The sequence below is a fragment of the Pangasianodon hypophthalmus genome, chromosome 19, assembly GCF_027358585.1.
Source record: "Pangasianodon hypophthalmus isolate fPanHyp1 chromosome 19, fPanHyp1.pri, whole genome shotgun sequence".
NCBI classification, from domain to species: Eukaryota; Metazoa; Chordata; class Actinopteri; order Siluriformes; family Pangasiidae; genus Pangasianodon; species Pangasianodon hypophthalmus.
This window is the reverse complement of record NC_069728.1, coordinates 22202657-22221824: the sequence shown is the minus strand read 5'-3', so window position 1 is coordinate 22221824 and position 19168 is coordinate 22202657. Positions and strand designations below refer to the sequence as shown.

General features: G+C 40.7%; 1 protein-coding gene across 3 annotated transcripts in view; it reads right to left on the bottom strand.

The window, feature by feature from the left end:
* Positions 1–19168, bottom strand: part of cep170bb (centrosomal protein 170Bb) — a 38943-nt gene that overhangs the window by 5656 nt on the left and 14119 nt on the right. For 2 of the 3 annotated variants that reach the window (XM_034313673.2, XM_034313674.2), the window contains exons 7-17: positions 10107–10223; positions 8692–9177; positions 7431–8512; positions 7149–7313; positions 6170–6296; positions 4362–5981; positions 3527–3737; positions 3251–3410; positions 2586–2702; positions 2422–2510; positions 316–409 (exon numbers count right to left, since the gene is read on the bottom strand). In XM_034313673.2, the coding sequence (XP_034169564.2) occupies positions 316–409; positions 2422–2510; positions 2586–2702; positions 3251–3410; positions 3527–3737; positions 4362–5981; positions 6170–6296; positions 7149–7313; positions 7431–8512; positions 8692–9177; positions 10107–10223 (4268 nt within the window). The remainder of the gene's footprint in view (positions 1–315; positions 410–2421; positions 2511–2585; positions 2703–3250; positions 3411–3526; positions 3738–4361; positions 5982–6169; positions 6297–7148; positions 7314–7430; positions 8513–8691; positions 9178–10106; positions 10224–19168) is intronic. The other variant, XM_053242225.1, reaches the window with a different exon arrangement.

Sequence of the window (19168 nt, the reverse complement as noted above, 5' to 3'; positions counted from 1 at the left end):
TAGTGTTAACACATTTTGAGCCCAAAATTCCTACTGTCCTGTATGTGTATTATTTTCTTCTACAGATTTATTTATTTTCCAGCAGAATTTTTAATTAATTTCCTTTTTAATCATTGTTGTTTATGATGAATTATATTAGCTTTTCATATTATTTTTCTATTATTAATGCATGCGTTTTACATTTAACAAATCAAAACATAAAAAAAACAGAAAAAATAAGAAAACAAAAATAATGATTAAAGTACAATCTAAAATAAACATCCATCATGATAATATAGAAATGATGTTAATCTCAGTGATAAGTGAACTTCTTACTTTGTTGGAAGTTTTAATTATAGGGACTTCATCTTCAGCATTAATTTTTGCTTCAATCTCCTCCCAAACATCTGTGGTATTGTGGAATAAAGATCTGCAATAAACACACACATCACTGAGTTCCATTATCTGAGAATAAACTAAAATCCCTTACTCAATGAGAAGAAACTAAAATTCCTTACACCATCTTCTCCATCATCTCATCATATAAAGTGTGTGATGTAAAGTGTGTGTGGTGTAAAGTGTGTGTGGTGTAAGGAGAGTGTGATGTAAAGTGTGTGGTGTAAAGTGTGTGTGATGTAAAGAGTGTGTGGTGTAAAGTGTGTGTGGTGTAAAGTGTGTGTGGTGTAAAGAGAGTGTGATGTAAAGAGTGTGGTGTAAAGTGTGTGTGATGTAAAGTGTGTGTGGTGTAAAGTGTGTGTGATGTAAAGAGTGTGTGGTTAAAAGAGTGTGTGGTGTAAAGTGTGTGTGATGTAAAGAGTGTGTGATGTAAAGTGTGTGTGATGTAAAGTGTGTGTGGTGTAAAGTGTGTGTGGTGTAAAGTGTGTGTGATGTAAAGAGTGTGTGGTGTAAAGTGTGTGTGGTGTAAAGTGTGTGTGATGTAAAGTGTGTGTGATGTAAAGAGTGTGTGGTTAAAAGAGTGTGTGGTGTAAAGTGTGTGTGATGTAAAGTGTGTGTGATGTAAAGAGTGTGTGGTTAAAAGAGTGTGTGGTGTAAAGTGTGTGTGGTGTAAAGTGTGTGTGATGTAAAGAGTGTGTGGTGTAAAGTGTGTGTGATGTAAAGAGTGTGTGATGTAAAGTGTGTGTGGTGTAAAGAGTGTGTGATGTAAAGTGTGTGTGGTGTAAAGTGTGTGTGATGTAAAGTGTGTGTGATGTAAAGTGTGTGTGGTGTAAAGTGTGTGTGGTGTAAAGTGTGTGTGATGTAAAGTGTGTGTGATGTAAAGAGTGTGTGGTGTAAAGTGTGTGTGGTGTAAAGAGTGTGTGTAAAGAGTGTGTGATGTAAAGAGTGTGTGGTGTAAAGAGTGTGTGGTGTAAAGTGTGTGTGGTGTAAAGTGTGTGTGGTGTAAAGAGTGTGTGATGTAAAGTGTGTGTGATGTAAAGAGTGTGTGATGTAAAGTGTGTGTGGTGTAAAGTGTGTGTGATGTAAAGAGTGTGTGGTGTAAAGTGTGTGTGATGTAAAGAGTGTGTGGTGTAAAGTGTGTGTGATGTAAAGTGTGTGTGATGTAAAGTGTGTGTAGTGTAAAGTGTGTGTAGTGTAAAGAGTGTGTGATGTAAAGAGTGTGTGATGTAAAGTGTGTGTGATGTAAAGAGTGTGTGATGTAAAGTGTGTGTGGTGTAAAGAGTGTGTGATGTAAAGTGTGTGTGGTGTAAAGTGTGTGTGATGTAAAGTGTGTGTGGTGTAAAGTGTGTGTGGTGTAAAGTGTGTGTGGTGTAAAGAGTGTGTGGTGTAAAGTGTGTGTGGTGTAAAGAGTGTGTGTAAAGAGTGTGTGATGTAAAGAGTGTGTGGTGTAAAGAGTGTGTGGTGTAAAGTGTGTGTGGTGTAAAGTGTGTGTGGTGTAAAGAGTGTGTGATGTAAAGTGTGTGTGATGTAAAGAGTGTGTGATGTAAAGAGTGTGTGGTGTAAAGTGTGTGTGGTGTAAAGTGTGTGTGATGTAAAGAGTGTGTGATGTAAAGTGTGTGTGGTGTAAAGTGTGTGTGGTGTAAAGAGTGTGTGATGTAAAGTGTGTGTGATGTAAAGAGTGTGTGGTGTAAAGTGTGTGTGATGTAAAGTGTGTGTGATGTAAAGAGTGTGTGGTGTAAAGAGTGTGTGGTGTAAAGTGTGTGTGGTGTAAAGTGTGTGTGATGTAAAGAGTGTGTGGTGTAAAGTGTGTGTGGTGTAAAGTGTGTGTGATGTAAAGAGTGTGTGATGTAAAGTGTGTGTGATGTAAAGAGTGTGTGGTGTAAAGTGTGTGTGATGTAAAGTGTGTGTGATGTAAAGAGTGTGTGATGTAAAGAGTGTGTGGTGTAAAGTGTGTGTGGTGTAAAGTGTGTGTGGTGTAAAGAGTGTGTGATGTAAAGTGTGTGTGGTGTAAAGTGTGTGTGGTGTAAAGTGTGTGTGATGTCTCACTTCATTTTCTCAGTGAGTTGTTCTGTGTTCTCTCTGATGGCCTGTGAGAGCTGCGACACTGGGTTCAGCATCAGATTGTCTAAAATCACCTGCAGCAAAAACACTCATTTACTTAATCAATGTTAAATGCATTTGTATAAATTTCCTTCATCAGTTATAAAAACCTCTTCTCTGTTCCAAGGACGCCGTTTGGTTCCGTCACTGTCCTGATCCACTGGACTCGGGGAACCTGCAGGAACTTTTTGATAACTCAGACTGGCATCTGGGATGTGATGCACCAACTGCAGCAGAAATACACATAACAACACAACACAGAAACTTAATGTAATCAACGTACAGTTCAAACTGTGATGTGTAGGAAATAAAAAAGTCATTCATTATCGTGAAATTAGCTGCAGATCAAGACACTCAGACACTTCCCCTAGTGTTCAGTAAGGCAACACCTCATTACTCTAAAGCTGGATTTGGAACACAGCCGCTCAGACATTTAGAGATGTATAAATATTCTACATGCATAAAGAACTTTCTAAACTAATTAATTTTGAATAACTGAGTAATTTTAATTGAAACACAGCTAGTGTAGTGATGCTAAAGCAGGGGTGATATGACACACCTCATGCTGTGTTAGAGCAAAGCATTACGGTAGACTAAGCAAGGAAAGATGAAAGAAGAAACTAACAATTACAAAATAAATTTTTTTAAGTACAACAACCAAAGACATAAAATATACACTTTACATCACTTTTATTTTATTTGAAAATATTCTTCAGATTAAGTAATTAATTTCAGTTTAGTGATAATTCAGTAAATATCTGAGCGCTGGTCCCACCTCCTCTCGGGCGGAGATAGTGGACGCAGGTGTATGTGGGACAGAGCCAGGTGGAGTGCTGTACCCCGTCGCTGCAGGTGTGTGTGTGTCAGCATCTCCGGCTACATCGTGGATTTCACGTGCGAGAATAGCAAGATCTTTGGCCAAGTCCTGACTCAGCCTGTACAACACACACTAGACTGAATCATTTATTGTGTTAGTGAACAGAGCAGGGAGCTGCTGTTAATCGGCGTTCAGCTTCAGTGTAATAAATCAGTAGTGAATTATTCATCTGACCTGGCGATCTCTGCACTGTGATTGGTCCAGTTCTGGTAGTGCTCGTTTTGTGCTTCATCGTCCTCTATGTCCAGCCGAGTGGGAATAATTCTCTGCGGAGTTTGTGTCTGAGTCGAGGTTGAAGTGTGAGAGCATTTAGTTTTAGAGCTGACATCACGCTCTTCCTCTGACGTGGAGGAATAATCAGAACCTTTCTGTCTCCGATGAGAACCTGCAGAAGAACAAGCAGCAGAACACTGAGATGAAAATCTAGAAAATGAAAAAATATAGTTTTTAAATATTTGCATTCATGTTACAGAATTACTCTTGTATTTTTACTGTTTAAATTTATTTATTAGCAATAAATATTTTTAAAAAAATAATTTTAAAAACAACTACCCCAATAACCAATAACTATTAATAGTAAATGCTACTGATAAATTTATAATAGTCTAATAATAATCTAATAATCATAATCTGTAACTAACCACAAATCCAAACCAAAACCCAAAATGCTAGTAAAGCAGCAAAACACTAGTGGCTACGAAAAAGTATGTTAGTTAACACAAACACTGGTGGCTTACCCAAATGGTGGTAGCAACCCAAACACTAGGGGTTAATCCAACTGCTAGTTAACACAAATGCTAACAGCTAAATTAAACACTAGCTAACTCAAACACTAGCATCTAATAAATAAACACAAATTAGTGTATCTCAGTGTTAATGAGTGGCCTTAGTTTAAACTGTGGAAAATGATGGACTTAGTGTTTGATCACTAAAAAGTGAACACAGCTGTTGATGTGTACTCAGATTTATGACCCATGATGTACACAGGATGTGTTTGTGTCATACTCACTGCTTGTGCCAGCGTGTTTAGTCTGATTAGTGCGTGTGTGATTGGACAAAGGTTTCTCTGCTGTTGGAGAAATTTTATTGGTTGGTTTTGTTTCACTTGTGGACAATCTCCGCCCATTAGTGGTAGCATCAGAAGGACGGCTGTGAGTTTGTTTGTTCAGTGATTCGTTATCACTGGGAGTGGTGAAAGATCCAGTGCGTTTGCGTGGCATCGCTAAAATGTCCAATCTTGAGAGTTTTTTGGTGTCTCCGGAGGGTTTTGTGTGTTCTGAACCCTGAGATGCTCGATCCGTTTCTGTGCCTTCATTATCGGATGTTTCTCCAAGTCGAGCGCGGCGCAGCATGGAGGCCCGTGTCGGTCTGGGAGCTGAGAGACTGTTGGACCGAGTGAGAACCTGATGAGCTGCTTTATTGGATTTGTTTGAATCTTGGTTTTGCAGGGACACTGAGAGTTTCTTGCGACTAGAAGGTCGTGATGTTGATTCGTGATCAGAAGAGGCGGTTTCAGTTTGGCTGTGAATCTGCTGATTGTCAGAAAAATCTAACGAGCCGCTGTTTCCGGTGCTGCGGCGTAAATGGAGACGACGCGCGGATTCAGATTTAGCTGCGCTGTTTTCCGTAATTGCATGACTACGACGTTTTTCTGAAAGTCGCTCCCGAGCTGTTGGCTGTCTGGACTTCTCCTGAGAAGACGAACCTGAAGAGGATTTATCCTTACGATGTGCACTAGAAGATATATGCTTCTTAACTGTGCTAACAGGCACATTTTTACTGCTCACTAAGCTCACAGTGCTAGCTGTGTCCACATCTGATTCACCAGAAAGAGAATCTTCAGCCTGTCCAAGAGAACTTCCCTTTTTCTGCCTTTGAGAAGATGTGGATTGCTTGTTTTCCTTTGATAAAGTTTCTCGTTCACTTCCTAGGGTCCCTAAATCCCGTAAAGTGGGATGACTAGAGATGTGAGGCAACCTTTTAACCTGGATGTTGTCACTTGGTCGATCTTTGGTGAAGCTCTCCTGGCGAACGAAAGAGGATGATGGAGGTTCTTTGGTGGGAACAGAATCTTTGTTATGGGTTTGGAGATTTGGTGCTGATGAGTTTGGCTTTACAGCTCGCTTGGACTCATGGCTACTCAGGTGTCGTATCAGGACAGTAGTTGGAGGCATCTTGGGAGAAGGAGCCCGCTCAGTTTGAGAAAGAACCGGACTCCTTGAAGCATCTGATTTGTAGGAGCCCTCCTCAGAGCCGATGTAGAAAGAAGTTGACTTTGGCTGGATGTTTTCAGATATTAAGGATGCTGTCATTCTGTATTGCTCTTGACTCTTTGAGCTCCTGTCCAGGATTGAGCTATCATCAGAACGACTGGTGTCACTCAGGCTATCATGATCCACATCTTCCTGAACCTTTAACCTCTGAGTGGAATCCGGCTGTGATGTCCTAGAAACTTTTTCAGATGGATCGTACTCCACGCTCGGCTCAGTCCGGATCAGGATACAGGGAGTGTTAATCTCCTGCTTTTCTCCTGCCGAAGGAACCTGAGGAAGAAGACGTCTGGTTTTGGAGCTCTGAGTACACTCTGATTCTGAATGATCCACACTTTGGCTCAGTACTGCCTTGACATCTGCAAACACAAAATTGGCACGACAGAATTCCCTGATAATTAAATCTGAAATGGTTATATTGTTAACATTACATTAGATTTGTGTCTATAATAATGTTATAAAACACACTGATTTAAAGTGATGCCTTAGGGTAAAGGAAGTAACGAACACTAAGTAGTGAACACTATAGGAGTGTTAAATACCTCACCTCTGTGTGAAACAGTTCCTTGTGGCGGACTTCCTAAAGGTGCCACTGCAGTTCCAGAGTCACTGTAAGTATCTGCTAAACTTGCCCACTGAGACACCCACTTAGGTCCACTCAGGTCAGAATGTGCCTAAATTTAATAAAGAACATTTACATCACAACAATCACAAGGAAAGACTTAAGATTTAGACTCTAGATTCAGTAGGGGTTAATCAGAACGTAATAGGACCCACTCATTATGGTGGACTCACTCTTAAATTAATACTGACATTTATATTAAATATAGAATATGAAGTCCCACAAACCCAGTCTGAAGCTATCTAAGATCCTTCCATCATCTCATTTAAAATGTGTCTTAATCATAACATATGCACTTCTCCCTGCTACTGCGTCAAACGTACATTCACATCAGCTACTGCACAGAGTTTTATCAATAATCTCCCAGAGTTATCAACCATGACTGGACCACTGTCTGACCCCACAGAACTTGATCAAGTGACTGAATGCTTAGAGTCAGTGCTCCGCTACACACTAGATCAGGTAGCTCCAGTTAAAAGAAAATTAGAGAGAAAAAACTAGCACCCCGATATAACGATCACACGAATTTAGAGCAAAAATTACATTTCCGTGTGACATATTGTGGTTACATCAAACTGTCAGACAGTGGCACTGGACTTCATATTGCTCCTCACCTGAGCCAATATCACACAAGAAAATGTGCTTAAGTTTAATATCAGAATTGCATGTAACTGAGACAACACTCTGTTTTAGATCAACTCTGCCCCCGCATGCGTAATTCTCACATAACTTCTGACTAGCGCTTAGGTCTGTAGTTATGTCTGAGGTCTGAATACTGACGTGTCTCATTTCAGTATTAAATCCTCACCACACACTGAGCTCTACTCTGAATACATCCATAAGTTTTGAATGATAAATACTCAATTGGCTTCACACTTTTAACAATAGACATTGTCACAAATACCTGTAGAAAGCTTTCTGGATCTCCACTGATGCTGGAGTTAAGATCCTTAAGATCTTCTGCTGATGTGTGCATGATTTCAGCTTGGGTTTGGTTTAATACATCTTGCTCACTGATGACTGGTCTGTAAACTCCGCTGTATTCTGGAGCATCCAGCACTCCAAAAACCTGTAAAACATGTAAAAATAGGTTTTATTCATTGTGTGTAATAGTTTTTGATAACTTATTAAATAAAATCTTTGTGGTGTACCTTTGTGTGTTACTGCATATGTTTCTGATTTTTACCTGATCGATCATACTGCGAGCTTCTTCCACTTCTTTATCCTGAGACTCAGTCTCAATAGTGTAAGTTCCAGCATCACTCAAACTGTCCTCCTCCTCCGTACGAATTGCCCCTGTGCCTTTAGGGTGTGTTCTAAGGGCTTTAGAATCTGCCTCAGTGCCCAGTAAAGGAGAAAATGGAGGTAACGTTGAAATGCTGGAATCTGGACCCACAGATGGAGGGACAGAGGGGACAGAAATTGGAGAAGAAGCAGGAAGAAGCGTTTGGGGCAGATGGTGTGTGTGTATCTGGGATGGAGAGGCCGGGTAAGACACGGAGGATGGTGCACATACACGTGTGTCCTCCGGAGACGGAAGATGAGTGTGCGATGGTGACATCATCACTGGTGGTGCTGACATCGGTGGTGAGGGTTCGTTAAGAAACTCGTTAACAAATTCTTGAGCAAGTTTGGATTTCTTTCCAATGCTGCCAAAAGGTTTGATGGTGATTGCTGGAGAAGAGCGAGAGGACGAGGAGGTGATGGAACAGGAAGTGCCCGAAGACGAAGGGGAAGTGCCACCCTTGCTCATCATATCCTCCGTTTTCTCCCTCTTTAGTGAGCTTGATCTTTGATGAACGCCATGACTTAAGCCCTTTAGAGGGACCGTGATCTGTTGTGTAGGAGGAATATTTCCATGAACAGATGCAGGCCTTTCAGCACCTTTACGCCGCTCCAGTTTCGCTTTGAGAGCTGAATAATTATCACCATGCACAGGATTGTGGGTAAAAGACTGGGAGCGTTTCTTACGTGGATTATCATCAAAAAATTCAATAATAAAGGCCTGCTGGCTTAGAGGTTCCTGATTCCCACATTTCATCTGGCTTTGAGTTGAAGGTGAAGGTTCTTCTACTCCAGTTCCTTCACGAACACTGGAGAAGTCGTGAATATTTTTAGGTGGTGATTGAGGTTTGTAAGAATCAGATGGTTCCAATATTTTTGACACATTTGATTCCTCTGATTGGACTGAGTGATGAGATTTACTCCTTTTTCCTTTTATTACAGGATCTTCAGAGTCACTTTGAGTGCCATCTTCATGATGGTGGCCTACATCAATGAGTGCAGACACATTTTACTGACATATGTATAACCAATACATATACATACATACAATTTCTACAACATATACAGCATATATATCAACTTAAAAATCGTTATCATCGACCACCTCAGATGATCTGTATAAACAATACTGATTGAAATAACATAAAAGGAAATTAAATGACCTTTGAGCGTCCTGATGTGCATCGCGAGGTCACTCTTGGTGCTGTAGACATCATCGCTGGTCGGCCGCCTTGATGACATCATGCCGACATCACTCTGAACCAGCCAATCAGCAACCTTGCTCTCTGGAGACTGGACCTCAGTGGGTGCAGCGCTGGTCACTTTAGCACTTGGCTGTTTACTGCGCTGGCGAGATGAGAATTTTGTCACATGGTCTTTGATTTTAATTTTTCCCGGTGTACATTCATCGAACTCGATGGTGAATGAGGCGTGGCTCTGGTAAACAGGTGGAGTGGATTTCGGTAAAGCATCTGTGTCCTTAGTGGGAATGTCATTCAACTCCATTTCTGCAAATTTGGAGTGTGTTTGAATCTCCTTGGTGGGAATTTCAAAGTAACTTGGTTCTCTGTGGTACAGGAACGTAGGCTTGCTTTGGCCATCACGAAATTCCTGAAGAGAGCCGTTCACTTCTGCTTCCTTCAGGACTTCTGTCAACAAGCAACAGAATACATGTCTATGTGGCCAGATTTATGTAACGTGTGTTGTGAAAATGTTACGTCATTACAGCAGAAACAATACCAGAAACTGATTACGAGTCGGCTGTAGCTGGAATTGCAATAGAGTTTAGGTTTCTTTTATAAATTACCCATTAACAAGGTCAGGAATTCTGCAAAACTGCAGTCAGGACTGTAAACAAATGTAATGAGACATTAGCTGTAACTAAGTTCTGTATTAAATTTAAATAAAACTACATATAAACTACGTGTGCATCATGTGCTCTGTAGCACAGCAGCAGAGATACTCATTGAATCGTTGTATAGTGAAGTCACCCTGATAAACAACACACTGTTTCATTTTTGTTTTATTTAATCCCATGGTCATGTTTTGACAGTGAAGACGTTCACAGCTTTATCTGCTCAGCAGCATGGACACGAGAAGATAAGAAAAAGATCCACCAGAAAAAGATGGTTTGTTGCTCTGCTCTGAAGTCAGACAGCAGGTTATTAAGCTTCATATACAATACAAATCAGGGGTAAATGAAACAAGCATTATGTAATACAACACTTCAGTTTTTTTATGTTAAACCTGCAGACACCATGCAAACCCACAGACGTTTAAATCGTCTTAAAACTTGACAGCTATCGCAACAGCTGAAACCATCCGCGATTCCCAATATTATCGTCAGTCGTCCCAAGCCTACTACACACATTTAGAAAACACAGAATTCTTATATTTTTAATGATTTATCATGATGGTTTAGATGTTCTGCTCTCTCTATGTGTTAATTGAGGAGTGTGTGTTAAGTGAAGTGTTAACTCAGAAGTGTGTGATAACTGATGTGTTAACTGAGGTGTGTGTTAATTGAAGTGTTAATTAAGGAGTGTGTGTTAAGTGAGGTGTTAATTGAGGAACGTACCTGATCGACTCTCTTCTGTTTTACGTCCTTCGTTAATGAAATCTTTCCTTCCTGAGTCTTCTTCTCCCCACCATGAGGGCTGACCGTACAAAGGAGTGGGACGACACATAGACGCTTCTGTGTACATATACACACACACACACACACACACACACACAAAAACACATGTGAACACACACACACGCATCCACATGAACACACACACAGATGCACGCCCACACACAGACGGGCAAACACACACAGAAACACAGATTGCTGAATTAATGCAAACAGAAAAACAATAATATCAGCTATCAAACTATTAATCAATTAATAATTCTAAAACACATTTCTCTCTCTGTCTGTCTCTCTCTCTCTGTCTGTCTCTCTCTCTCTCTGTCTCTCTCTGTCTGTCTGTCTGTCTCTCTCTCTGTCTCTCTCTGTCTGTCTGTCTGTCTCTCTCTCTGTCTCTCTCTGTCTGTCTGTCTGTCTCTCTCTCTGTCTCTCTCTCTCTGTCTGTCTCTCTCTCTCTGTCTCTCTCTCTCTGTCTGTCTCTCTCTCTCTCTGTCTCTCTCTGTCTGTCTGTCTGTCTCTCTCTCTCTCTCTCTCTCTGTCTGACTCTCTCTCTCTGTCTCTCTCTCTCTCTGTCTCTCTCTCTCTCTCTCTCTCTCTCTCTCTCTGTCTCTCTCTCTCTGTCTGTCTCTCTCTCTCTCTCTCTCTCTCTCTCTCTCTGTCTGACTCTCTCTCTCTGTCTCTCTCTCTCTCTCTGTCTCTCTCTCTCTCTGTCTCTCTCTCTCTCTGTCTCTCTCTCTCTGTCTGTCTCTCTCAGTTCAGTTCAGTTCAGTTCATCAGTACTTTATTGGCATGAATGTTATAAATCACATTGTTGCCAAAGCAAATAGTGCAAGTAGATTAAACCAAAATTCATAACAAAACAAAAAAACACATATATACACATATTTAAACATTACAAACATTATAAACAGGAACAGTAATATATATATATATATATATATATATATATATACATAAAGCAAACAACAACAACAATAACAAGAACAAGAACCTGACAGGTGAGTGTGTGAACATGGTGTGTGTATTTGGGGTGTGTGTGTGTTCAGGGTGTGTGTGTTCAGGGTGTGTGTGTATTCAGGGCGTGTGTGTGTTCAGGGTGTGTGTGTTTGGGGTGTGTGTATTCAGGGTGTGTGTATTCAGGGTGTGTGTATTCAGGGTGTGTGTATTCGGGGTGTGTGTAATCAGGGTGTGTGTGTTCAGGGTGTGTGTGTATTCAGGGTGTGTGTATTCAGGGTGTGTGTGTGTTCAGGGTGTGTGTGTTCAGGGTGTGTGTGTGTTCAGGGTGTGTGTGTTCAGGGTGTGTGTGTATTCAGGGCGTGTGTGTGTTCAGGGTGTGTGTGTTCAGGGTGTGTGTGTTCAGGGTGTGTGTGTATTCAGGGTGTGTATTCAGGGCGTGTGTGTGTTCAGGGTGTGTGTGTTCAGGGTGCGTGTGTATTCAGGGTGTGTATTCGGGGTGTGTGTGTGTTCAGGGAGTGTGTGTGTTCAGGGTGTGTGTGTTCAGGGTGTGTGTGTATTCAGGGTGTGTGTGTGTATTCAGGGTGTGTGTGTTCAGGGTGTGTGTGTGTTCAGGGTGTGTGTGTTCAGGGTGTGTGTGTATTCAGGGTGTGTGTGTTCAGGGTGTGTGTGTGTGAACAGGGTGTGTGTGTTCAGGGTGTGTGCAGGACACTCGGTGTCTCGCTGTCCCTCAGACTCTCACATTCTAATACATACTTTGCAGTGAAGGCTGCAGTGTTTCTCCCAGAATGATTCTTAATTTCTCTTCATCTGTTAAGTTTCAGAAATGTGGAATTTTGCGTGTGATGTTTTTGGTGAAGGTGTTTCTCTCTCTCTGTCTCAGTCTCTCTCTCTCTCTCTCTCTCTCTCTCTCTCTGGTGTTGATATTTTTCACAGTGGAGGAGGATGTGCTCTCTGTCTGTCTTTCTCTCTCTGTATCTCTGTCTCTCTCTCTCTCCCTCTCTCTCTGTCTGTCTCTCTCTCTCTCTGTCTCAGTCTCTCTCTCTCTCTCTCTGTCTCTCTCTCTGTCTGACTCTCTCTCTGTCTGACTCTCTCTCTGTCTGTCTCTCTCTGTCTGTCTGTCTCTCTCTCTGTTTGTCTCTCTCTCTCTCTGTCTGACTCTTTCTCTCTGTCTCTCTGTCTCAGTCTCTCTCTCTCTCTCTCTCTCTCTGTCTCTCTCTGTGTCTGTCTCTCTCTCTCTGTTTGTCTGTCTCTCTCTGTCTGTCTGTCTCTCTCTGTTAGTTGTTTTTGTGTGTTTTTGGTTTACGGTGCAGTTGTTTTGGGCCGCGTGCTACCTGTTTTCTCGGGAGCATGCCGGCCCCGCGCTCGCAGTGTTTGAGTTCACTGACCCGGCGTCATGGAGTGAAAGCGGCGTCCGGGGTCAGTGTAGAGAAATGCTGCCTGGCAGTGGGTGATGTTGTTGGGCATGAAAACATATTGTCTGCCTCCAGGATGAATAACGCTACGGTTATATTTCTCAGCACTACTGAAAAGGCTAACGAACTAGTTGACACAGGGATTGTTATTGATGATCTTTTTACCTTTGTGCTTCCACTTTCTGCACCATCAAAGAAAGTCACATTGTCCAATGTACCACCGTTTTTAAGTGATGAAGTGTTAGCTAAAGCTTTGTCTCGTTACGGTAAACTGGTTTCTCCTATTAAAAAGATCCCCATCAGTAGCGAATCGCCTTTTCTGAAGCATGTTGTCTCGTTTAGGCGCTTTGTTTACATGATTATGAATGACGATGCTGAGTTAGATGTGTCCTTGCACTTTCGGGTTGATGAGTATGATTACATTATTTACGTAACAACTGATAAAATGAAATGTTTTAATTGTGGGCAATCTGGTCATCTAATCCGTGCTTGTCCCGCAAAAAACTCAAACGACCCGTCAGCTGATGGTGACGTTGCCGCTGTCGGAAGTGACGTGGTAGTTAACGCTGAACCCGATGAAGCAGGACCGTCAGACGAGGCCCCGGGTGTATCAGGGATAGGAGTAGTGAAGGATAAGAATGATGATGCTTTACCTGTGATCACACCAACTGATGCTAAAGAATTAGCACCTGAAGACACAGTTTCTGGTGTAGAAGTGTCTAATGCTCAGGCGGAGATAGCCGTTACTGAGACAGATATCCTTTTAAACGATGCTTTCCACAATGACTTGCAATCTACTGTGAGTAATGTACATGATGACAGTCGAATGGAAACAGAGCAGGCAGATTTTAAAGTCCCATTAAAAAGAAAGAAGTCTGGTAAAGCTCCGACTGTTAGACATGCAAAGAAAGCAGATATAACCGAGCCAAGTGATCAGGATGAAACGGAAAGTGACAGTGAGTTTTCTGATTCGAGTGTTAGTCTTTCTCAGAGTGATTTTTCTGGACGTCATTATGAGGTAGATGACATTAAACTGTTCCTCAGAGCTACGAAGAATAAGAGAGGAGTGCGCATTAACGAATACTTTCCTGACATAAAGCAGTTTGTTGAGAAAACAAGGTGCTTCATGATGGAGGATTCCTTTACAAATAAAGAGGTTTATCGATTGAAAAAGACATTGAGGAAGCTTAACTCTGAGCTCAGTAATGAGGACAGTGAGAAAGCCTAATGCCACGTATTGTGATAGAATGTTCCTGTGGGCAGAGATTTTTTTCTTTTCCTTAAGTATGTGTCATGTTAATGTTGCTACCCTGAATCTGAATGGTGCTAGAGATATGCACAAAAGAGCTTCATTATTTGAAGTAATTTATCAGAAAAAAATTGATGTCACTCTGTTACAGGAAACACACACTGATGTTAATAATGCTGCTGATTGGGCAGTAGAATGGAATGGGGTTGCTGTTCTAAGTCACAATACTTCACTGAGTGGTGGAGTTGCTATTCTTTTTGCTAAGAGTTTCAGCCCTCGCTCTTATCAGATTGAAGAGGTTATTAAAGGGAGACTTTTGAAAGTAAGAGCCTCTTTTGAAAATGTCGTATTTGTTTTTATTTGTGTATATACACCAACTTCAGCTGTTGAAAGAATGCTATTTCTAAATACTTTGTGCTCTGTTTTACAAAATGTTGGTGTTGATGAATATTTATTTTTGGGTGGTGATTTTAATTGCACAGAGTCCAACTTGGATAGAAATCACATTGAACCCCATTTACCTTCACGTCAACGTCTTGTTCAGCTAACAAAAACACATGAATTAATTGATATTTGGAGAACAAAAGCAATACACTTGGACTCATGTTCGTGATAACACGATTTCATTGGCAAGACTGGATAGGTTTTATGTTTTTAAACATCATGGTAGTATTGTTCAGAGTTGTGTTATTATCCCATCATGTCTTTCAGATCATAGTATGGTGCAGTGTTGTATCTTTTTAAACTCTATTAAGCCAAAGAGTGCTTATTGGCATCTAAATACCACTTTATTGGGTGATAAGTGTTTTAAAGAAAGTTTTAAAAATTTCTGGGATGTTTTTAAAACTACAAAGAATTCTTTTAGAACACTGCAGCAATGGTGGGATTTTGGGAAAGTTCAGATAAAACAGTTTTGTCAACAATACTCCCAGAATATCACTAGAGAGATAACCCTGACTTTGAACACCTTAGAGACTGATATTTTAAAATTGCAAGAATTGGCTCACTTGCCTGGGAATCAAAGTGATGTGGAGTCTCTTATAAAAAACAAGAAAACTCAGTTGTCTGATCTACTAGGGGTTAAAACACAGGGTGCTCTGGTCAGGTCACGTTTTTTAAGTGTAAATGAGATGGATGTACCCTCAAGGTTTTTTTTCAGTTTGGAAAGAAAAAATGGACAGAACAGGGTTATTCATGCTTTACGTTCTGAATCTGGGGTATTGCTGACTGACCCCAAAGACATTTGTAAGAGAGCAGTGACTTTTTATGAGTCTTTATTTAAAAATGAACTGAGTCCAGATTATAGGCATGATAGTGATTTTTTTGACAATCTTCCTCAAGTGTCAGAGGAAGTTAACGCAAAGATTTCAGGTGCCTTGACCATGGGGGAACTCTGCAAGGCCCTCCAAGGTATGGAGCTGGGAAAAGCACCAGGGATGGATGGCCTGCCAGTCGACGTCTATAAGTCATTTTGGTCAGAGCTTGGAGAAGACTTGCTGGAGGTACTGAATGACAGTTTAGCCGGAGGGCTATTGCCGTTGAGTTGCCGCAGAGCAGTCTTGACTCTCCTACCCAAGAAGGGTGACCTGACGGACATCAAGTGCTGGCGGCCGGTCTCCCTCCTGTGCAGTGACTACAAGCTGCTCTCTAAGGTTTTAGCTAATCGGTTGGCAGAGGTTATGGACAAGGTCATACATCCTGACCAGACATACTGTGTCCCTGGTAGGTCAATCTTTGATAATGTTTCCCTGATTAGAGATCTTCTCGATGTCTCTAAGGTGCTAAATCTAGATTGTGGTTTAATATCATTGGATCAAGAGAAAGCCTTTGATCGTGTTGAACATGTTTATTTATGGAGAGTTTTGAAAGCCTTTGGTTTTTGTAAAAAATTTATAGATCAGGTGAAAGTTCTCTATAGTGATGTTCAGGGCATTCTCAAGGTCAATGGTGGTTTGTGTGCTCCTTTTGGAGCCTGTAGAGGTATCAGACAGGGGTGTTCACTTTCTGGCATGCTTTATTCTTTGGCCATAGAGCCTTTGTTACAACAAATAAGAATGAAACTTCATGATATATCTTTGCCAAACTGTGATGGCAATTTCTTATTATCAGCGTATGCTGATGATATAGTAGTTATGATCAGTAAGCAAAGTGATGTACAGGTTTTATCTGAATTGCTTGGAAAATTTAAAGTTTTATCTTCTGCTAATATAAATTGGAATAAAAGTGAAGCACTACTGATAGGAAGCTGGAAAAGTGGAAAACCGAAACTTCCTGCTGGTTTACATTGGGGAAAAGAAGGTTTTAAATATTTGGGGGTCTTTTTAGGCAATGACACAACAGTGCAGAAAAACTGGGAAGGTTTAATAGAAAAAGTCAAAGGACGCCTAGAAAAATGGAAGTCTTTGTCCCCAAAATTGTCATACAGAGGACGCATTTTAGTTATTAATAATTTGGTGGCATCTTCCTTATGGCATAAGTTTGCCTGTGTAGATCCTCCTTTGCAGCTGCTATCAAAAATCCAGGCTACCCTGGTGGACTTTTTTTGGGATAAATTACATTGGGTCTCACAAAATGTTCTGTTCTTGCCCAAGGAGGAAGGTGGTCAAGGACTAATTCATCTCCAGAGCAGAATTGCAACCTTTCGTCTGCAGTTTGTGCAAAGACTGTTGGATGGACCATCACGTTTTAGCTGGCGTGCTGTTTCATGCCTGATTTTACGTAGTTTTGCAGGTTTGGGGCTGGACAAAGCACTTTTTTTAGTGGATCCCCTAAAACTGGACACCTCCACGTTGCCAATTTTTTACAAGAACATTTTCAAAGTTTGGAGTCTCTTTGCTGTTCAACGACCAGAAAACTCACATTCTCTTCATTGGTTACTGGAGGAGCCTTTAATCTGTGGCTCCCGGTTGGACCTAACAGACAGTTCCTTTTTCCCTGGACTTAGTAGGTTGCTGATTGAACACAACATTATTACTCTGAGTCAGTGTTTTGGTTTTTAGCAAAAAGGTTTTAAATGGGAAAGTTGATACTCCCTGGCGTGATGTTTTTAATCAAAACACAAAACCTGAGTGGAGATCCTTGTATAAACCACCGTTGACCAAGAGAACAGGTGATTTGCAATGGAGAATTCTTCATGGTGCTGTCACGGTCAATGCTTTTATCTCAGTTCTAAACCCTGAGGTTACTTCTACATGTCCTTTCTGTTCTGACAGAGAAACCATCTTTCATGCTTTTATGAATTGTTGTAGATTGCAACCTCTATTTCTAGCTGTAGGTAATGTTTTCAGGAGTTGTAATGAGACCTTTTCTCTGGAGACTTTTATTTTGGGGTACAAATATGTGAGGAAGAAAAGATTTGTCTGTCAACTACTGAATTTTGTCTTAGGCCAAGCAAAACTGGCCATTTATACAATTTATACCATGAAGTGTTAGCTAAAGCTTTGTCTCGTTACGGTAAACTGGTTTCTCCTATTAAAAAGATCCCCATCAGTAGCGAATCGCCTTTTCTGAAGCATGTTGTCTCGTTTAGGCGCTTTGTTTACATGATTATGAATGACGATGCTGAGTTAGATGTGTCCTTGCACTTTCGGGTTGATGAGTATGATTACATTATTTACGTAACAACTGATAAAATGAAATGTTTTAATTGTGGGCAATCTGGTCATCTAATCCGTGCTTGTCCCGCAAAAAACTCAAACGACCCGTCAGCTGATGGTGACGTTGCCGCTGTCGGAAGTGACGTGGTAGTTAACGCTGAACCCGATGAAGCAGGACCGTCAGACGAGGCCCCGGGTGTATCAGGGATAGGAGTAGTGAAGGATAAGAATGATGATGCTTTACCTGTGATCACACCAACTGATGCTAAAGAATTAGCACCTGAAGACACAGTTTCTGGTGTAGAAGTGTCTAATGTTCAGGCGGAGATAGCCGTTACTGAGACAGATATCCTTTTAAACGATGCTTTCAACAATGACTTGCAATCTACTGTGAGTAATGTACATGATGACAGTCGAATGGAAACAGAGCAGGCAGATTTTAAAGTCCCATTAAAAAGAAAGAAGTCTGGTAAAGCTCCGACTGTTAGACATGCAAAGAAAGCAGATATAACCGAGCCAAGTGATCAGGATGAAATGGAAAGTGACAGTGAGTTTTCTGATTCGAGTGTTAGTCTTTCTCAGAGTGATTTTTCTGGACGTCATTATGAGGTAGATGACATTAAACTGTTCCTCAGAGCTACGAAGAATAAGAGAGGAGTGCGCATTAACGAATACTTTCCTGACATAAAGCAGTTTGTTGAGAAAACAAGGTGCTTCATGATGGAGGGCTCCTTTACAAATAAAGAGGTTTATCGATTGAAAAAGACATTGAGCAAACTTAACTCTGAGCTCAGTAATGAGGACAGTGAGAAAGCCTAATGCCACGTATTGTGATAGAATGTTCCTGTGGGCAGAGATTTTTTTCTTTTCCTTAAGTATGTGTCATGTTAATGTTGCTACCCTGAATCTGAATGGTGCTAGAGATATGCACAAAAGAGCTTCATTATTTGAAGTAATTTATCAGAAAAAAATTGATGTCACTCTGTTACAGGAAACACACACTGATGTTAATAATGCTGCTGATTGGGCAGTAGAATGGAATGGGATTGCTGTTCTAAGTCACAATACTTCACTGAGTGGTGGAGTTGCTATTCTTTTTGCTAAGAGTTTCAGCCCACGCTCTTATCAGATTGAAGAGGTTATTAAAGGGAGACTTTTGAAAGTAAGAGCCTCTTTTGAAAATGTCGTATTTGTTTTTATTTGTGTATATACACCAACTTCAGCTGTTGAAAGAATGCTATTTCTAAATACTTTGTGCTCTGTTTTACAAAATGTTGGTGTTGATGAATATTTATTTTTGGGTGGTGATTTTAATTGCACAGAGTCCAACTTGGATAGAAATCACATTGAACCCCATTTACCTTCACGTCAACGTCTTGTTCAGCTAACAAAAACACATGAATTAATTGATATTTGGAGAACAAAAGCAATACACTTGGACTCATGTTCGTGATAACACGATTTCATTGGCAAGACTGGATAGGTTTTATGTTTTTAAACATCATGGTAGTATTGTTCAGAGTTGTGTTATTATCCCATCATGTCTTTCAGATCATAGTATGGTGCAGTGTTGTATCTTTTTAAACTCTATTAAGCCAAAGAGTGCTTATTGGCATCTAAATACCACTTTATTGGGTGATAAGTGTTTTAAAGAAAGTTTTAAAAATTTCTGGGATGTTTTTAAAACTACAAAGAATTCTTTTAGAACACTGCAGCAATGGTGGGATTTTGGGAAAGTTCAGATAAAACAGTTTTGTCAACAATACTCCCAGAATATCACTAGAGAGATAACCC